Genomic DNA, 17,490 nt, shown 5'->3' on the forward strand with positions numbered 1-17,490 from the left:
TTTAAATCAAAATTGTTCTAAATTATTAAGCACAATTTCATTTTTATGACATATAAAATATACGTATATTTGCATATGAGTGTGTAAATACAAATTTATTTTATTAAGGACATAAATATTATATAATTATTTGAATAGTGGCTTCCTTAATTTAGAGTTTTAGTTAACCTGATGTACACAGGACTTAAGATTTTCTGTCGTTAGTCTATTTCGCAGAGTATTCCGGACTTATTTAGAAAAAATATATATAAAATGCTGATTTACAAGCATCGTGTTCTGTGTTACAGGCATTTGTCCGAATAAATTAAAAATATTCAAACTCATTTACATAGATCTATCTCGTCCGGTTTTATTACATTGAAAAATGTGTATTTCCATTCTCAAATAACCCATTCAAAATTCGCATACATATATATTTTACAATTATATTCATATCTACATTTTCATACCATCGATTGTTTTTGATATCATTTTTAAATACGGATAATTTCAAACAAAAATCTTTTTTGTTCGACGGGTAAATCAATTCAGTAGGTTGCCGACCACTAATCTAGAATTTTACACGTAATTAAATATATGACTCCTGTTTTTAGAGCCGTGTGATCAAAACAGGAAAAGGGTGGTGTGAACCACAGATAATGATGTTCTATAAAATACTGTTAAAGAAAACAATCACTAGTTTGAATACTTCTGTCAACGCAGGTATGGGCTCCTTCTTAATTTAAATTATTTATAATAAACAAATAAGATTAAGTGTGAACATTCCCAACAGGACATCAAGATGTCAGACGTTAAGAAAAGTATACAGCTACTCTTCGATCGACCAAGTGAACCCCTTTTTATGCCAAAGGGAGATAACAATTCTGTTTTCGACGTTCCCCAAAATTTTCTGGTATATTTTATAATTTTTATATTACATATGTATATTATTTATAGCAGGCGATAATCATATTTTATTTAATAGGCTCCTCAATATGAGACATTGGGAGTTGAATTGAGCAATAGATTTGGAGAGGATGCGAATGAAAGAATTCCACTGAAAGACGTTTCAGTACCAGATTTGACTACTATTTTAGATTTACCACGACAAGCCGAATTTACTCTTTTCATTCCAAAGCACAGACGCATTGCTGGAGATTTAATCGATATCTTGATTCGTAAGTTAAACGTTAATAAACTATACGTTATATCTAATAAAATATAATTTTACACGATTATTGTAATTTGCAGAAGTTCCTACCGGAGAATTGCAGGATTTTTTGTCGACAGCCGCATACTGCAGAGATCGTGTTAATACTCAACTTTTTAATTATTGCTTATCAGTAGCTTTACTTCATAGGTAATATGTAGATAAATATATATATTTACTTGCGATTTACTGATATTTATTGTTATTAATGTTTACATTTAATTATTCAGAGAAGACACTAAAGATATTCCACTTCCAAACTTGATGCAATCATTCCCATCCAAGTTTGTGGATTCGCAAGTGTTTCAGCAGGCTCGTGAAGTTTCCGCCGTCGTGCCAGAAAATCTTCGTGTGAGTTTAAAATGTAAATGTAATTTAAGGCTAATCTGATAATTTCATTTTGTTACAATGTCTTTTTTTTTCAGCGGAATCCAATCGTTATACCTAAAGATTTTTCTGCATCCGATTTAGAAGAAGAGCACCGCATAGCATACTTCCGTGAAGATATCGGAATCAATCTACATCACTGGCATTGGCATCTCATCTATCCATTCAGCTCGGCCAATCGTGAAATAGTGGCCAAAGATAGACGTGGAGAACTCTTTTATTACATGCATCAACAAATTTTAGCCCGGTAATTAAACAATTTAAACATTACTAAACTGATTAATAAAACCAATAAACCTATGTGCTATTCATTTTAGATACAACGCTGAGCGACTAAGTAATAGTTTAGCGAGAGTGAAGCGGTTCAATAACTTCCGCAATCCGATAGCTGAAGGATATTATTCAAAGCTTGACAGTCTCACTTCAGGACGTGCATGGACTCCTAGACAAGCTGGTGCAACCTGGCAAGATCTCAATCGACCTAGTGACGATATTATTCTAAATATTGAGCAGATTGAACAGTGGAGGGATAGAATCGATGCGGCTATCAGTTCTGGAAACATTGAAAATGTAACCTGTTGATTTATTCGATTGAAATATCCTCAATTTCATAATTAAAATATCCATATATTTTATTAATTTCGTTAAATTTCTTTACAGGAAGCAGGAGAAAGTGTTCCCTTGGATATAGACACTCTCGGAAATATAATGGAGTCGAGTATGCTCTCACCAAATGCAAATTTCTATGGAGATTTTCACAATTCTGGTCATCTCTTTACAGCCTATGTGCACGATCCTGATAATAAATATTTGGTATGTTATTATATAGCATATATAACATATTATCAAATGCACATCGAAATTCAATAGTAAAATTATTTTTAAATTGTTTAATAAATTTAGGAACTCTTTGGAGTGATGGCAGACGAAGCGACTACCATGAGAGACCCATTCTTCTATCGGTGGCATGCTCAAATTGATAACATCTTCCAAAAGTTTAAATCTTCAGCAGCTGTGCAGCCATATAACAGAGCTCAGGTGATTTCTTATAATCAATTCTAATATATTTTAAAATTTTATTTAATTATATTATATGGAAAATTAATAATTAATGTAATTGTAATTTAATTCCAGCCAAGTGTATTTGTTTTCTTCCACTAATGTGAAGTGATTAGTTCTTGTGTTGTTTTGCATGTGCTTCTTCTTTCATCTTCACAGTTGAATCAAGAGTCCCAATGTATTTTTAGACTATTCTCTGCTTATTTTGAAACATACATTCATCATCTGTATCATCCAACCATTTTCAGGCCATCCAGCTGTATCTTACCTGTACTTAGTACTGTAAAGTGAATATTTTTGGGAATCCTTATATAGGACAGGAGGTTATGTTGTAACCGTAACCCGGCCTATGGAAACTCGTTGTAGATAACAGAGGAAATTTATTTTCTTCAGTATACAAGTTTATTGTCAGTACAGAAAATTCACGGGGAAATGGGCTAGTTGTCTGTGGCTGCTGTACTGGTTTATATATGGGCACGGTGATGTCATATTGTTCTCGGAGATTCTTCCGGGTTCAAGGGTTTCCTTTGTGTGGGTGTGCCACAAGGTTGCTTGGTGGGTATTCATCTGGATCGAGTCGAATCGCCTTTATCGGTGGTCTGGAAATGGGTGAGGTGATGTCATCTCGTTCTCGAAGATTCTTCCAGGCTCAAGGGTTGTGCCTCAAGGTTTGATGATTGTTTATCTGGAGCGAACCGAATCGCCTTTATCGGTAAGCTGGACGAAGTATTTCGGTTGTTCCCTTGAACTCAAGGTTTGTTTATCTGGAGCGAATAGATGATTGCTTTGGCTTTGCTGAAAGCTCGTACAAGCTATATTGTATTCCTACACTTACTTCGGTCGTTCTGAAAACGTTTCCCAGCAGATTAATTTTTTTAACTTCTAAGAATTGAATTGACTTCTAGAGGGATTACATATTTAATCTCATCATTCCCTTAAAATTTCAGTTTCACAGTGTGGGAACAGGTGTAATGAACAGATGTTACAATTTTGTCAATAGCAAAGTAATTGATCAATCAAGATTGCATTGTAAATTATTATTAATTCTCTTTTGTATTTTTAATTACAGCTAACCAATCCAAACATAACCATAACATCAATCAATGTAAACGGAGGTGCAAAACCAAATGTAATTCAGACCTTGTGGATGCAGAGTGATGTAGACCTATCAAGGGGTTTGGACTTTTCAAATCGTGGCCCCGTACTAGTCCGTTTTACGCATCTCAATCACATACCATTCACTTACACGTAAAAAAATTATAACAACACAAATAAAACAACCATTTCTCATAGTTTTCAATTGTTAACATATTGCATTATTTTAGAATCAACGTAAACAATGCGGGAGAAGCGAAAATGGGCACGGTGAGAATTTTCATCGCTCCAAAGGTTGACGAACGTGGTCTACCCTGGCAATTGAACGATCACAGATTGATGTTCATTGAAATGGACCGTTTTACAACAACAGGTACATAAAAAAAATATTGTTTGATAATTTAAAAGAAAAAATTGTAAGGCAGGGATGTTGACCGTATCCCGGCCTAACGAAACACATGTTGTGTAGTTTGGAAGAGGATCGTTTATTTTTGTTCAATTGTTACAATGATTATTGTATGTACGAAGAGGTTGGGCTTCGGAGAAGTGAGCTGGTTGAACTCCAGAGGTTCACTCTGGTGTTGGCAGCTGGTGCGTCGCTTTATATACGTTCTGGCTTGAGGCGTGCCGTGTGCAGATGCTTAGTCTTCGTTTCCAGGACACGTATGTTGGGGACACGTGCTGAGCTATTTTCGAGGCGCGTGCTTTATAGCTGTGGGGTCAGCGCCAGGACGTCGTTGGTTTAAGAATGCGGTTTTCGAGGCACGTGTGTTACAGTTTCCTGATGACATCACTGTTGGGTTTCGTTCGTTTTACGATCGAGCGATGAACTCTTTCTTCTGGAATGGTCGAAGGGGACGTTGCCCTTGAGTTATGCATGTTTGTACAGAATCGATGATGAGATCACTGGTTTTGAATCGTAATAGCACAAGTCGTGCTATATTCCTACAAAATAATTTATATTTACACATTTTGCTTATTTTACAGTTCAATCCGGAGAAAATAGTATTGTGCGCAGGTCTGATGAATCTTCAGTGACAATTCCGTTCGAGAGGACGTTCCGTTCGTTGAGTGGTGATCCCCGTGACGAAACTGAGACTTCAGCTGCTTTCAACTTTTGCGGCTGTGGATGGCCTCAGCATATGTTAGTGCCGAAAGGAACGGCCAAAGGAGCTGACTATCAAGTCTTTGCCATGATCTCTAATTATGATTTAGATGTGGTATGTTCATTTACATGTAAATTATGTATGTGTATTCAAAATCAGAATCATAAAGCTAATATGAGATTTGTGTTGAATATCAGATTGAGCAAGATACAGCTGGAGTCCCGTGTTCTGATGCGTTCAGCTTCTGTGGAATCAAAGACCGTCTTTATCCTGATCGCCGGTCCATGGGCTATCCATTCGACAGACCTCCAAATGCTCGTTTCACGGCCGTCGAAGACTTCTTGCAACCGAATATGAAACTTCAAGATATCAAAATACGTTTCACAGACACGACTGTTCAAAACCCTAGGAATACAACTACATAAATAAATCGAATATGTGAAATTGTAAAACGAATTTTAAAAATTGAATGATTTTTTATTATTATTAATTTGTTATTTAAGCATTAGAAAATTAGGTTAACTGGATTTTATGTGTAGTTTAAGGATAGATGTGTGTCTATATTAAAAGACTGTCAGCTTAAAATAATTCGCACATTTCAATGATGTGAATAATTGTAAATATGTAAATGTAATACAATGATCTGAGAATATTAAATTAGGTAAAATAATTAGTATTTGTTTTATTTAACATACTTACATAAAGGGGACGAATGTGACTTTGGACCAGCATGACTACATAATTGTATATGTAAATATGAGCACACACCGGGCAATGGAGGGTTTCAGTTGGAATACACTAGATTTTTTGGGCATGGGAAACAGACATTTTCTAGTCTAGTATTTTTTATTTATGTCGAGTTCGGACTACACACATGTTTTTGATATTTAGATAGCACATGTGCATAGTCAAAACATAAACGGCAAAGATCTATGTATCGTGTACGTTTGGCCTTAATATTTGCTAAAGGTTGAGATAATTATTATAATTGCAGTACTCGTTTACCGTATATTTGACATTGATAGCATATTACAACATCAATAAACGTTTATTTATCGCTTATAAAAATATCTAAATTCTGTTATGTTTCTAGGAAACTTAATTTTTTTTTGAGGATACTTGCATATTTAAACTTCAAGCTTAAATAAAAACGATCATTGGAATATATATGTATATTAAAACTACTACAGCCTTTGAAAAATTGTGATTATTTTGTTAAACTACTTCTATTTATTTTACTTAATATCACATATTGTATTCAAAAAAAATGTTTAACTCTAATATACAGTCGCGGTTTCGGAAACCGGAACACCATAGAAATATGTGATTTTGCGTAAAATTTCAGTGATCTTAAATAAAATAAACACCCAAAGTCATTAAAATGGTAGATTATATCATAGTGCTTTATTTTAACGACAATCGTTAAGAAAAGAAACAACAACAAAAAAGGTAGGGAGAATTTTAGTCCGAGCCGGTTTTTATGACCAAACGCAGTCTCCACAGTTGAATGAAAAAACACAGTTGAGCACAAACTTTTAATTTTATTAGTCACATGGTAATAATCTAGTTCGCAGCTAGTTCGCAGCTTGCACTTGTATGTAGGTATTATACGTTGTATATGATAATAATTTTCTAACCATTAATAATATTAACTAATTTGGATTATATTTTTTACTCTACGTGTCACTTTACGAGTTCGAACTAAATTTTAAGAGGTTTAAAACAAAATTTTAACAGTCAACACGCTGACAGTGAGAGTTCACGCGCATGCGCAGAAGGCTTTTCGCCTGTCGCAGATATAGTACCTGCAAATAGCCAATTATTTGCAGATATAGTACCTGCAAATAGCCACAACCATTATAAAACACTAACAAAAGCTTTTGGGTACATAGGATGCATTTTTTTAAGCCGGACTGTAGTATACTTCTACGAAAGATCTTTTTCGACGCCCTCGATAGAAGAAATAATATGACAGAAACACGAAATGATCTATGTAGTACAAATTTTGAAAAAATTAAGAGACGAAAATGTTGACGATGAAGGAAAGCTAAGTAAATACACATATTATTTTTATCAATATAAAATTATGATATTGCATGAAAATATACTTGTACTTTTTAGAATTTCAGGGAGATACCCTTTTGGCACAAGCTGCAATATTTTTTTCAGCTGGATTTCAGACCATTAGTAGTACAATTTCATTTTCGTTATACGAATTGGCAATGTCACCAGATGTCCAAGTATTTTTTTGTAATATTAATGCATATTAAACTATAGCTCCTTTACTAAATATCAAACTATGATTTTTTTAGGAAAAAGTTCTCATTGAAATTGAAGAAGTATTAAACAGTCATAATGGTATGGTTACTAACGAAGCCATTCAAAATATGAAATATTTAGGCATGTGCATCAAAGGTAATTAATTATCATAAAAATTAACTATCAATGTTTAAAAATTGTACTAAACATAAAATTCGATTTTCATTTTAGAAACACTTCGCAAATATCCAATATTGCCATTTTTGGACAGAGTATGCCAAAATCGCTATAAAATTCCAAACACAAATGTAATTTTAGAACCTCAAACGACAGTTTACATACCTATGATAGGAATTCACATGGATCCCCAATATCATCCAGAGCCAGAAGTTTATAGACCTGAAAGATTTTCACCGGAAAATTTTAAACATATGGATCCCTCAACATACATGCCTTTTGGACACGGTCCTAGAAATTGTATAGGTATTTTTTAATTTGTAAAATTATTACAATGAAATAATGTTTATATATGTTTAGATATAATGTTATAACTTCATTTTTAGGCGAAAGGTTGGGTGTTGTAGAAACAAAATTGGGTCTTGTTCATATTTTAAAAGACTTTAAAGTAAAAACTTGCCCCAAAACAGTTCCAAAAATCAAATTCAATCCAAAATCGATAAACATCTTAAGGTTGGATACGATTTATCTAAGATTTGAACCAAAATTGAAGTCCTCATAATGCGAATTAATTTTTCAGTTCCTATTCCGGATTCTTTTTTCAGTTCCGGTTCCAGATTCCTGTTACTGTTTCGGATCCAGATTCCTTTTTTAGTTCCGCTTCCTTTTTCAGTTCCAATTCCCAATTCCAATTTCAGTTCCGCTTCCCTGATATGTATATAAAGGAAACCATTCGTTATTTGTGTGTAATTCATTTCTGATTGGCTGTCGATAAATATAATTTCTTTTCGATCCAAATAAATTTAATGACAAAACAGATGAATGTTTATTATTAGATTAGCCATTCAAGCGGCTTAGATTACAAATACTGTGCGAAGCATGGTCAAACCACTATTATTTTGATAAGACACAATTATCAAAATAAAGATCAAATTCAATACTTTGAAACACGATTTATCAAATACATTGTGCGTATGTACATACATATATTATATTTGATTTTATTTTCATATTCGATTGATTACGGTGCTGTAATCCTCGGCGGTAGTTATCTAAGGTAATGATCTAGGGTTTGTTTGGATTAGCTACAATTTTTATACCTGCTTTCTAAACAATTCTAGTTGGAAATGTTGGCGAAATTTTCAGTGTGGCGGGCTTTCAACAGAAAAAGCATCAGCACTCAGAGTTAAATAGCATATTTGCAACTAACAGATAAACCCACCGATACCCAAATAAAAATATGTAGATATATACATTGTACATTATCAAGTAACACAAACGCCTACATAACACAGACGGTTTATCAAGGTCTAGACAATATTATAAATTCAAGTCTGATTCAATTGTTTGATTTTCCTACTTGATTTAGAGGTAACGATCAACCTTCCTTGTTAGACCTTGTTTTTTTCAAATTCACAATATCCTCTATTAATAATGATAAAAAATTAACTTATGACGGATCCTTAATTTTTGCAAAGGCTTTCAACAATTCATATATTCAAGAAAAATACTGTTTTTTCTGATATGGATATTGCTAAGATTATGTCAAGTCTCTAGGCTTTGACAATATACTTCCATTACTACTAAAAATAAATATTCCTACCCTCTCTCATCTCTACTTCTTCTATAATTTCTTTTGATTCCTTTAAATTTGATTTTATTCCTGTTAACTGGAAAACATATTTTGTCATTACTATTTATAAAATAAGCCTGTAAAAAGGAAACAACTGGTTGGATCAAACTCATCGATTCTCCTTAAATGTTTGCAGAAAATTATTTCTTCTCAAATTACTGCATATTGTATATCTTGGCTCCAGAACATAAAGTCAGGGATGGGACTCGGACTCGAAAAATTGCTTGCCAATAATAGGGCAGAATTCGCACATATCATAAATAATGTCTGCCCATTGTAGATGACTACGTCCGAATACGGATTAAGGCGAAAACACATAGCAAGGAACGTGGCACATGGTTTTTTTTAGATACTTATAAACATTCGAAAAAAATTTGCCATGTCCAGCATCACCCCCTGGAGTGTTTTCGGTAAAATTGTATCCTTGTATTTATCCTTGCTTGACAATGATCGATACCGGTGTAACCCATATTTGAAGAAATGTAGGAATGTATGAGCCAAGCACACGACGTGCCATTCTTCCCTGTGTGATTTCGCCCTAAGGCACTTATGCCTAAAAGAAGAATATCAATGTGCCGTATTTTTACTATGTATCCCCTATTTAATGTTCAATGTCAGCTTATTATAAATTACCTGATATTTTTTTCAAATGGGTGCATAGATATAGAATACATAGATACGCCCTGACGCTCTAACCGATCACCCTTTTGGTGCATGCACACCCAAAGGAAAGTAGAGTGCATGCACACTCTCTCTCTCAGTAGCTAGTTAGCTACTGAGAGAGTTAGCCACTTCCCCTCTAGTTAAACCCCCCGCACCCCTCAGTTAACGGCGACAAGATCTCCAACGAAATTTGTATGTAAAGGCATATCTATGTATTCTATATCTATTAATGGGTGTCCAAATAAACTCAATATGGGAGGTGGAAGTAAAGGAGAACAAGATTCAAATATATTAGACAAATTAAATCATTGAAAATACACAATTAAAAAAAAATACACAATTGATTTAGAATATTATAATATTTTATCATTTTTGAAAAAGTTATCGCATCAAAGTTTGAAAAATATAAATATATATTACATATAAATATATGTACATATGTACAGAAATCAAGCTCAGAATTTTTTTTATGTTTTTATACGTACCTATATATAAAATTTTTGAAAGAATAATGACATTATTTTTTATTTTCTATAAAATTTAAATGTCTCTAATTTTAAATGAACCCTAAACCGTAAATGAACGTAAATTTTTTTCATTTTTCAAAATTAAAACATATTACTTTATGGTATTATAATCCTAATCATAAAAAATGTATTCTTATCAATTGTATAACGTTATATATTACATTATTGCTTATCTTTCTTTTTAATGTATGTTCTATTATAAAAATCGGAGAACATTAATAGCATGAATATATTTTGTGGTACAACTAATATAGATATCCACTTAGGATATAAGCAGCTCGGTTGGAAGAGAACTCGGGTGAAGTGTACGAGCAGGAATAAGAACTGTGCCTTTAAAACAATTCAAATATTATTTTTAGATATAATTTTCAGTGTTAGATAAAAAAAACGACCATGTTTTCCATATACTCTTACAATTTGCAACTGTGTTATATATTTCTTCCACCATATGCTTTTCTTGTAATCTGGATTGATGCAAGTCAATAAATAATATGAATACATGACAGTATGTACTGCAGAATTGACGATTCCTAGCCATGCTCCATGGCCGGCTTCAACGAAATATTATCTTAGTTAAAATCGCAATTAAAAATTATTTGAAAGAAGAACATTTAAAAAATACCTGGTACATATTTGAGAGCGCAAAACCCAAGCACCAACATCGACAAATGATGGTACACATGTAAGAAAGATACCTGTGAATTCTTCTTCCTCAGAATGAAAAATATCTAGAAAAATGATTATATTAAATATAAATTTTTATGAAAACTTATAAACAAAATTAAATAATACATACCGTATCCAAAAGATCAAATATTTTAACCAAATAATACAGCCTTACTAAGCTATTGGCTTCTCTTTCAATAGGCGTATCGTCCCAAATTATAGGCTGGCATGTAAAATTATAATATCCTGTCCAAAATGCTAAATAAAAACTCTGAAATGATTAAAACTCTTGTACAAAGATGATGGTTGAATTGTTTACTAAACAATTTCAACATACAAATGTACATACTCTAAATGCTATGTATGCCGATATCAAAATCTGCGACGCATTGTAGAAAATCAATATATTTTCCAATTTATAAGGTTCGCGTTTCTCCATAAATTTGGGTCCCCAATCATAAATGAATTTATAAAACAAAAATGCGAACGTAAACATTATAAATGGATTTAGTATTATATAATATTGATGTGACCTAGGATCTAAAAAATCGTTTTGGAAATAATTAAATATATGTAAATACAATTTAAATGTAGAAAATTACAATTTCATATTAAAATTTTAATACCGCTCAAATCATGATTCAAGTAATTGAATGCATTGATGGCTTGATTCAAAATTGTTGCCATTTTTATTGTAAAGTTCTTTGACTCAAGCTTAAAAATTCAGTATATGGTATTGAAACATGAAATAGACTGTTTGGAGCGATCCCAACTAAAAACTGAATACAAAAAGTGTAAAGAGTAGACGACTGTATAATCAATTAATAACCCTTATAAGCAGACTAAGACTAAGCGCAGTTAATTTATTTTTTGCTATTGATAGTTAATTTCGTTAATTGCTTTTTTGCTCTCTTGCTTTGAGCACTAATGGAGTGTTCAATTAGTGTTCAAATAAACCTTTTACTTATGTATTGCCTTCCAAAGGATTGAAAAAGGAAAGTAAATATAGAAAATTAATTCTTGAGAATAATTTATATGCATTTATTTATGTATATTTAATAGTGTCCAGTTTGTAGAAAATGTTTCAACAATTAAATGAAATACATATGTATATAGTTATACTAAGTAAAGAATAAATTATTATTTCTCCTCTAAATTTCAAGACAATTTCAATTTTGTGTAAAAAAATTGTACCACAATGTTGTGGTTCAAATTCAATCACTTATTTGTGATATTTTAAAATAAAATTGGCGTAATTGATTTGGTAGTGTGATGGTTAAGTTGAAAGGTGGATACGTTATTAACAAACAATAGCGGTTTGAGTTGTTTGAACTTTAGCTGTGTTGAATGTGACAAAAAAAATGTATGTAAATTTTGAACCGGCAGTCATTTTTAGATTGAAATATTATTCATAGAAACATCCATATATGAAAATATTATCCAAAATATTCACATAATATGTATAGATAAAATTATAAAATTTTTAAACTGTAATTTTTGTATTATATGTACATATTGTATGTATAACATTTTCACAAATATTACATAATTATATAAACTATATACTAGCGTTATGCCTGTTGAAATTTCAACAGGTGGTTTCGGAAATAAATTGATACGTGATTTAAAATAGAGGTCGGAAAATAGATAAATCGGAACTGAAACAGGGATCGGAAATCGGAACTAAAACAGGAGTCTGAACTAATTCAGAACTGAAACAGAAATTGGAAAACGGAACTGAAAAAGGAATTGAGAATCGGAACTGAAAAAGGAATCCGGATCCGGAACTGAAAAAGGAATCGAAATCACATTTGAAACAGATATATAATATCGCTATTCCGTCTGTGTGTCTGCCTGTCTGAGATAATGCTCGCCGTACTATAATAGTCGTTTCGATCCGAAATACATACATATATACGTCACATATAAACCACTGCCAAAACGTATATATGAATACAATAACGAAGGAAAAAAACTTAATATACTGATCGCTACTAATGTTTCCGCTTGGCAGAGAGTTTACCACCATCTATAGAAAATTTGTTTAATTAATGAATGAAGTTTAGGCTTTTTATCGATTCATTATGTTCGGCTAGAGTTAGGACACACACACAGAATAGCGTCTTTATATATACATATGTATAATGATAGTGATTGAGGATTAATTTCTTGAATTAATATTATATAAGGATAATTGCAATTTTTGTCATATAGAAACTTAAAGGAAAAATAAGAAATATTGCAATAAAAGATTAGGTTATACAAAAATATGCAAATAAATTTTTTAAATGTTTATTTAAAATAGACTACTACAAGCATTTCTACATCTTATCGAATACTTATGAGTAAAAATGACTACTTATTTTACACTTTATATTGTATTACATATAAGTTTTTCAAGGAAATATGGCAAAAGCCATCATCAGGATAGTGTCCTTAAAATTTGGCACTGACAGTCAAAAAAAAAAAATTAAGCCTACATACAATACAGTAAATAAAATCAAACAGCGTGTTTCTGTAACTAATTTATAAAGCTTAAAATTGAGTTCATATTTGATATTTTTACACGCAAATGTTGAATGAAACATAAAAAAAGCTTGTAAATAGTGTATACATATTGTCAATTAACAAGATTACACTATAAAATTACAAGAATAGTTATAAAAATACGTATAACACTAATTAACAAATCATATTTTTATGAAAAAATGATCGAAAAGTAATAAAATCAATTTTATTTAGTTACACTTTACCTTTGGTTTTCAAAATTATAAATTTTCTAATGGATTTAATTTTTTGTAAAATTAACTTGTGAAACTAAATGAAAATTTAACGATAAAAATTAATTTATAAAATAAAAACAACAATAAAATAATAAATACAAGCATTGCTTTAATAAACCATTTTAGGTTAAAAATTCAGTCTTCACGTTTGCAACTACTAGCTTGTGCAAAAGCAATTTAACTTTAAATTATGGAATCGAATCAGGACCGTTGAATGTAAATTCTCATACATAAACACATTTTATAAGCAGAACTTATTTACATCGTAAATAAAATGCATTTCTAATGCAATTGATATGCATGCAAAATCATTACATTGTCACTGGAATACACACAAAAGCAAATGTAAATTTAAAACACATCTTCACTAAACATCCTTTGGTTACATCAAAAATTTATTGTAGAAATCAAACACCCTCTTCAAAAGGACTGATTATGATTTGCATATATTATAATTTCTTTATCGAAAATTTTAATAATATGTATTGTAAAAGTTTACGTTTTTAATTGATGATAAATTTTATATATATATGAACATACAAACGCAAATACGAAAAGAAGATTCAAGATTCTATATACCACCACCAGCCCGTTGATTTATTATATGTATATGCAAAGAAATTCCTAATAACTCGATGCAATTACAAATTGTCTGTAGTGAAATGAAGGCATAGCAAAAACATGATTCCATACAAAAATTCACATTTAACAAAATTAGTAATATGAAGAATAAAACATTTTATGTTGAAAGGATAGTTAATGCATCTAATGAAGTCAATATTATTTTTCAAATTTCCATAGAACATAAAATATAAGATGAATTGGGAAAAAATCTTCAATGACAATGTGTCAGTTGTATCAATCTGTTTACATGACTAGTTGCTGCTATTATAAAGTAATTTTATTACTCTGAAATTAATATACTTTGACATTATAATCAAGATAATGATATATAATACGTATGGATAATATGTATTGATATAATGATATAAAATTCATTATTTATCGTTTATTACAAACATACAGTCTTAGCATACATGAAACGGTGATTTGATAAAATAATGAACAAATAATAAATGGAAACTTAATAATACAAATTGAATAAATATAGGAATCTTTACAATGCTTATTCTACATTCACTAAATTAATAAATACATATATGTATGTATTATATATAATATAAAAAAGATCAGCAATATTTTAATACATATAACATACACATTACGAAATGACTTAGGCACTTGAATATTATTAACACTGTACACATTTTTTAAATTTATAAGTCGATTTACACTACACTTTATAGTTCTTCTAAGAATCACGTCAATTTTGAACTACATATATCATATATAGAAGCTGTAATTTAAATATGATTTACAAATTATTTAACATGAAAATTTGGTGAAACTTAAACGTCAATCCAGTTCATTTCATTACATTTCAAAACTCATTAAAAAAGTCTTATCTAGAAAAACTTTCAGTGGCACAGCAATTGAGCAATTCTCCAATTCGATCATCAGTCCGAAATTAATAATCATAAAGGATACTAATCAAGAATCCGGTGGACCAAAGAAACCGAGAGTCCTTAATGTGTCCGTCACGCGATTGACCAATGTATCTTTGTACCTCCAAACAGTCGTATCCATAACAGACTCTTGTCTAAACTGCTCGCAGCTTTTCTTCAAAGTCTTCACACAATCAGCACGATAATGCTGAAGCTGTGCGTCTTCTGTGTCAATGGCGTAAGATGTACACGACGAGCCCAAGCACGCCAACGGGAAGTGATTGTGTAGTGTCAACACCCTTTGGGGATCGTGGAAGCACTTCACGTACTGCATCGGCTTTGTAAAGTTTTTGGCACGATATACGTGCTGCAGCATGTGCATGTATCTAGGAATATCGCTGAACCAGCCGTGGGCATGTTGTAAATCATCTAAAAAGTAAACGTTTCGCACGTTGTACGAAGCTCTCGGAACGGCGTGTTCTTTATTAGAAGTGGCTACAACTTTATCCATCAGGGTGCCCCAATCAGTATCCTTCACAGGCATTATGACCTCATCAATGTCTAAGAGTGCAATATATTCGTAAGAGTATAAATTTTTATACAGACAATCATTGTACGGGATGAGTTCGTTTTGTCGTTTATTGTTGGTCTTCTTCGTCAGATACAAATGTTGAAATGCTGGTGCATTTGGTTGCCCACCTGGTAATGTCAATGGCGTAACACTGACTTTTCCTTGCTGCTCGTAGTGTTGAAGTACCTTTGTAATGTTAGGATGTACTTGAAGTTGATAGAAGAACACTTTGTCGGCACCGAGAAGATACAACAATTCCAACCATTCGACCAATCTAACCGACAAATCTTCATGGTAGAAATCTAATCCTTTAACACAAACAGCAAACTTCTTCTTTTCAGGCGGTTTGTTATAAATTACACGCAGATTATTTTTTGCAGCATCGCATGGTTTTTCAACTATTGATACCGACGCTGGTGCAACTTTTTTATAAGCAGCCGGCATTTGGCAAGCTAACAAATAAGGTTGAAATATACCTTGCTTGTAGTTTCCCCATTTCTTATACCAAATATACTTATATTCTAGCGTCTTCACGATGACGGGTTCGTTCTGATTATCAAACCACAGTTGACAGTGGGTTACAACGGTCGGCTCGATTCTATTGATCATGGCTAGTATCCTGACGGCAGGTCCCAAAAGTGAAGTGGGCCTGATGTCATAGTAAGCACCGAAGAAGTGAAACGTACCGTTGCTCGATCTGAGCGTTTGCCAGTAGACGTTATCAAATTCCAAATCATAGATGGTCGGGAACGCTGCACAAGTTTTATTCTTGTAAAACTTGATCGTTTGTTTGCCTTTATGTTTTTCCCAGTAGGCTATAGGTAGACTCGGTAGTCTTTTCTCGGCTTCCATAGCCAGGATGTCCTCCGATGGTAGTGGCCGATGGTCGACCCGAGGCTGGAGCATACCCAGCGGTTGGGATGTTGGTAAAATCGGAGGTGGTGAGGGTGCTTGGAGAAGACCACGACCGCCGCCAGCACGTCCATTGGCGCCTCCTAATGGACCTGCTTGGAATTGGAGCAGCATCACCGCCAGGAGACCCCATCCTCCTAGCAGCGCTGCCCAGCGCCAGATGGTGCTTCTCTTTAACGCCTGAAAACAAAATAACACAAAACATTAATATCGAGATCAAATTTAAAACTGGTTCAATTTGGATTTTAAATTATAAATATCATTATATTTTCAAAATACATAGAGAACTACATACATATATGTAGGTACATAGAAAATTTTGTATAGTCTTGTATATGTATGAAGGTTTCATGCATACCAAATTTGATTATTCGTAACTGTATACATATTTGTATTACTGATAAACAAATACATGTAAAAAAAACGTTCATCTTTATATGTACATATGAATAGACTAATGGATAGCATATAATGCTTTGAACAAAGTGGTCACGGGTTCAAATTCCACTGGTTTCTGCTGGCCAGACCTTGGATTTGTGACTCTAGGTCGATCGTTTCCTATCAGAGTTTGCCGATTTATCTGATTTTCATTGAAACGGTTCCAACAAATAGGCAACCTTACCCATTTTCTCGCAAAATCTCGAGTTTTCAGCAATCTCGAAATTCGCTGAATTGTTTAAAATGCTGCTAATTTACAAATTTGACCATAGATGTCCCTGTGGATATTAATTGATATGTATTTATGTACTTAAGTATAATACTATTAATATTTGTATCAAATGTACAATATTTCTGAGCAGGAAGGTGCATTGGGGTTAAAATTAAAGTTAAATAAAATGTAACTTTATAAAAAAAAAATTATTAAATTATCGAATAACTTTTCCAGCATATACGAAAGCTTCGAACCTTCCCAGGATTATTGACATATTAAATAGAATGTTGAGAGCTTCAAACAATA

The 17,490-nt window shown here is 32.3% G+C and overlaps 4 protein-coding genes across 5 annotated transcripts in view; 2 read left to right on the forward strand and 2 right to left on the reverse strand.

The window, feature by feature from the left end:
* Nucleotides 1-640: 640 nt before the first annotated feature.
* Nucleotides 641-5,510, forward strand: LOC143917595 (phenoloxidase subunit 2-like). Of its 2 annotated transcripts, XM_077439153.1 has the most exons (13): nt 641-702; nt 773-892; nt 965-1,157; nt 1,231-1,339; nt 1,420-1,540; nt 1,615-1,823; nt 1,894-2,146; nt 2,237-2,389; nt 2,480-2,614; nt 3,705-3,883; nt 3,961-4,103; nt 4,718-4,950; nt 5,034-5,510. In XM_077439153.1, exons 2-13 carry the CDS (start codon nt 782-784, stop codon nt 5,259-5,261), a joined length of 2,067 nt encoding a protein of 688 aa, XP_077295279.1. In that variant the 5' UTR covers nt 641-702; nt 773-781; the 3' UTR covers nt 5,262-5,510. The 2 variants fall into 2 exon arrangements, with proteins under 2 accessions (XP_077295279.1, XP_077295280.1); XM_077439154.1 differs by lacking the exon at nt 641-702 and having other exon boundaries at nt 782-892; nt 965-1,168; nt 1,254-1,339.
* A 1,310-nt stretch (nt 5,511-6,820) lies between these two features.
* LOC143917764 (putative cytochrome P450 6a13) lies at nt 6,821-7,834 on the forward strand. Its single transcript, XM_077439345.1, has 5 exons — nt 6,821-6,887; nt 6,958-7,076; nt 7,149-7,251; nt 7,327-7,578; nt 7,659-7,834. The coding sequence occupies exons 1-5, from the start codon at nt 6,821-6,823 to the stop codon at nt 7,832-7,834; spliced, it is 717 nt and encodes a 238-aa protein (XP_077295471.1).
* A 2,076-nt stretch (nt 7,835-9,910) lies between these two features.
* Nucleotides 9,911-11,542, reverse strand: LOC143918051 (very long chain fatty acid elongase AAEL008004-like). Its single transcript, XM_077439716.1, has 6 exons — nt 11,388-11,542; nt 11,111-11,301; nt 10,892-11,032; nt 10,718-10,823; nt 10,510-10,646; nt 9,911-10,425 (listed from the first exon to the last, which is right to left on the reverse strand). Exons 1-6 carry the CDS (start codon nt 11,446-11,448, stop codon nt 10,258-10,260), a joined length of 804 nt encoding a protein of 267 aa, XP_077295842.1. The 5' UTR covers nt 11,449-11,542; the 3' UTR covers nt 9,911-10,257.
* A 1,505-nt stretch (nt 11,543-13,047) lies between these two features.
* The window catches only part of LOC143917881 (uncharacterized), a 94,486-nt gene continuing 90,043 nt past the window's right edge, over nt 13,048-17,490 (reverse strand). Inside the window, exon 4 of the mRNA XM_077439495.1 lies at nt 13,048-16,712. Coding sequence (XP_077295621.1) covers nt 15,096-16,712 — 1,617 coding nt within the window. The 3' untranslated portion in view covers nt 13,048-15,095. The remainder of the gene's footprint in view (nt 16,713-17,490) is intronic.

The sequence above is a fragment of the Arctopsyche grandis genome, chromosome 10, assembly GCF_051622035.1.
Source record: "Arctopsyche grandis isolate Sample6627 chromosome 10, ASM5162203v2, whole genome shotgun sequence".
NCBI lineage: Eukaryota > Metazoa > Arthropoda > Insecta > Trichoptera > Hydropsychidae > Arctopsyche > Arctopsyche grandis.

What these genes read in the sequence shown, in the direction of transcription:
- LOC143917595 (XM_077439153.1), top strand. Translation starts at nt 782, where the DNA reads ATGTCAGACGTTAAGAAAAGTATACAGCTACTCTTCGATCGACCAAGT. An exon ending in CATCAACAAATTTTAGCCCG is followed by an intron (nt 1,824 to 1,893) that starts GTAATTAAACAA and finishes TATTCATTTTAG; the next exon opens with ATACAACGCTGAGCGACTAA. An exon ending in GGACCGTTTTACAACAACAG is followed by an intron (nt 4,104 to 4,717) that starts GTACATAAAAAA and finishes CTTATTTTACAG; the next exon opens with TTCAATCCGGAGAAAATAGT.
- LOC143917764 (XM_077439345.1), top strand. Translation starts at nt 6,821, where the DNA reads ATGATCTATGTAGTACAAATTTTGAAAAAATTAAGAGACGAAAATGTT. An exon ending in TGACGATGAAGGAAAGCTAA is followed by an intron (nt 6,888 to 6,957) that starts GTAAATACACAT and finishes TGTACTTTTTAG; the next exon opens with AATTTCAGGGAGATACCCTT. An exon ending in CAATGTCACCAGATGTCCAA is followed by an intron (nt 7,077 to 7,148) that starts GTATTTTTTTGT and finishes TGATTTTTTTAG; the next exon opens with GAAAAAGTTCTCATTGAAAT.
- LOC143918051 (XM_077439716.1), bottom strand. Translation starts at nt 11,448, where the DNA reads ATGGCAACAATTTTGAATCAAGCCATCAATGCATTCAATTACTTGAAT. An exon ending in CTTGAATCATGATTTGAGCG is followed by an intron (nt 11,302 to 11,387) that starts GTATTAAAATTT and finishes ACGATTTTTTAG; the next exon opens with ATCCTAGGTCACATCAATAT. An exon ending in CGCTCTCAAATATGTACCAG is followed by an intron (nt 10,647 to 10,717) that starts GTATTTTTTAAA and finishes ATTTCGTTGAAG; the next exon opens with CCGGCCATGGAGCATGGCTA.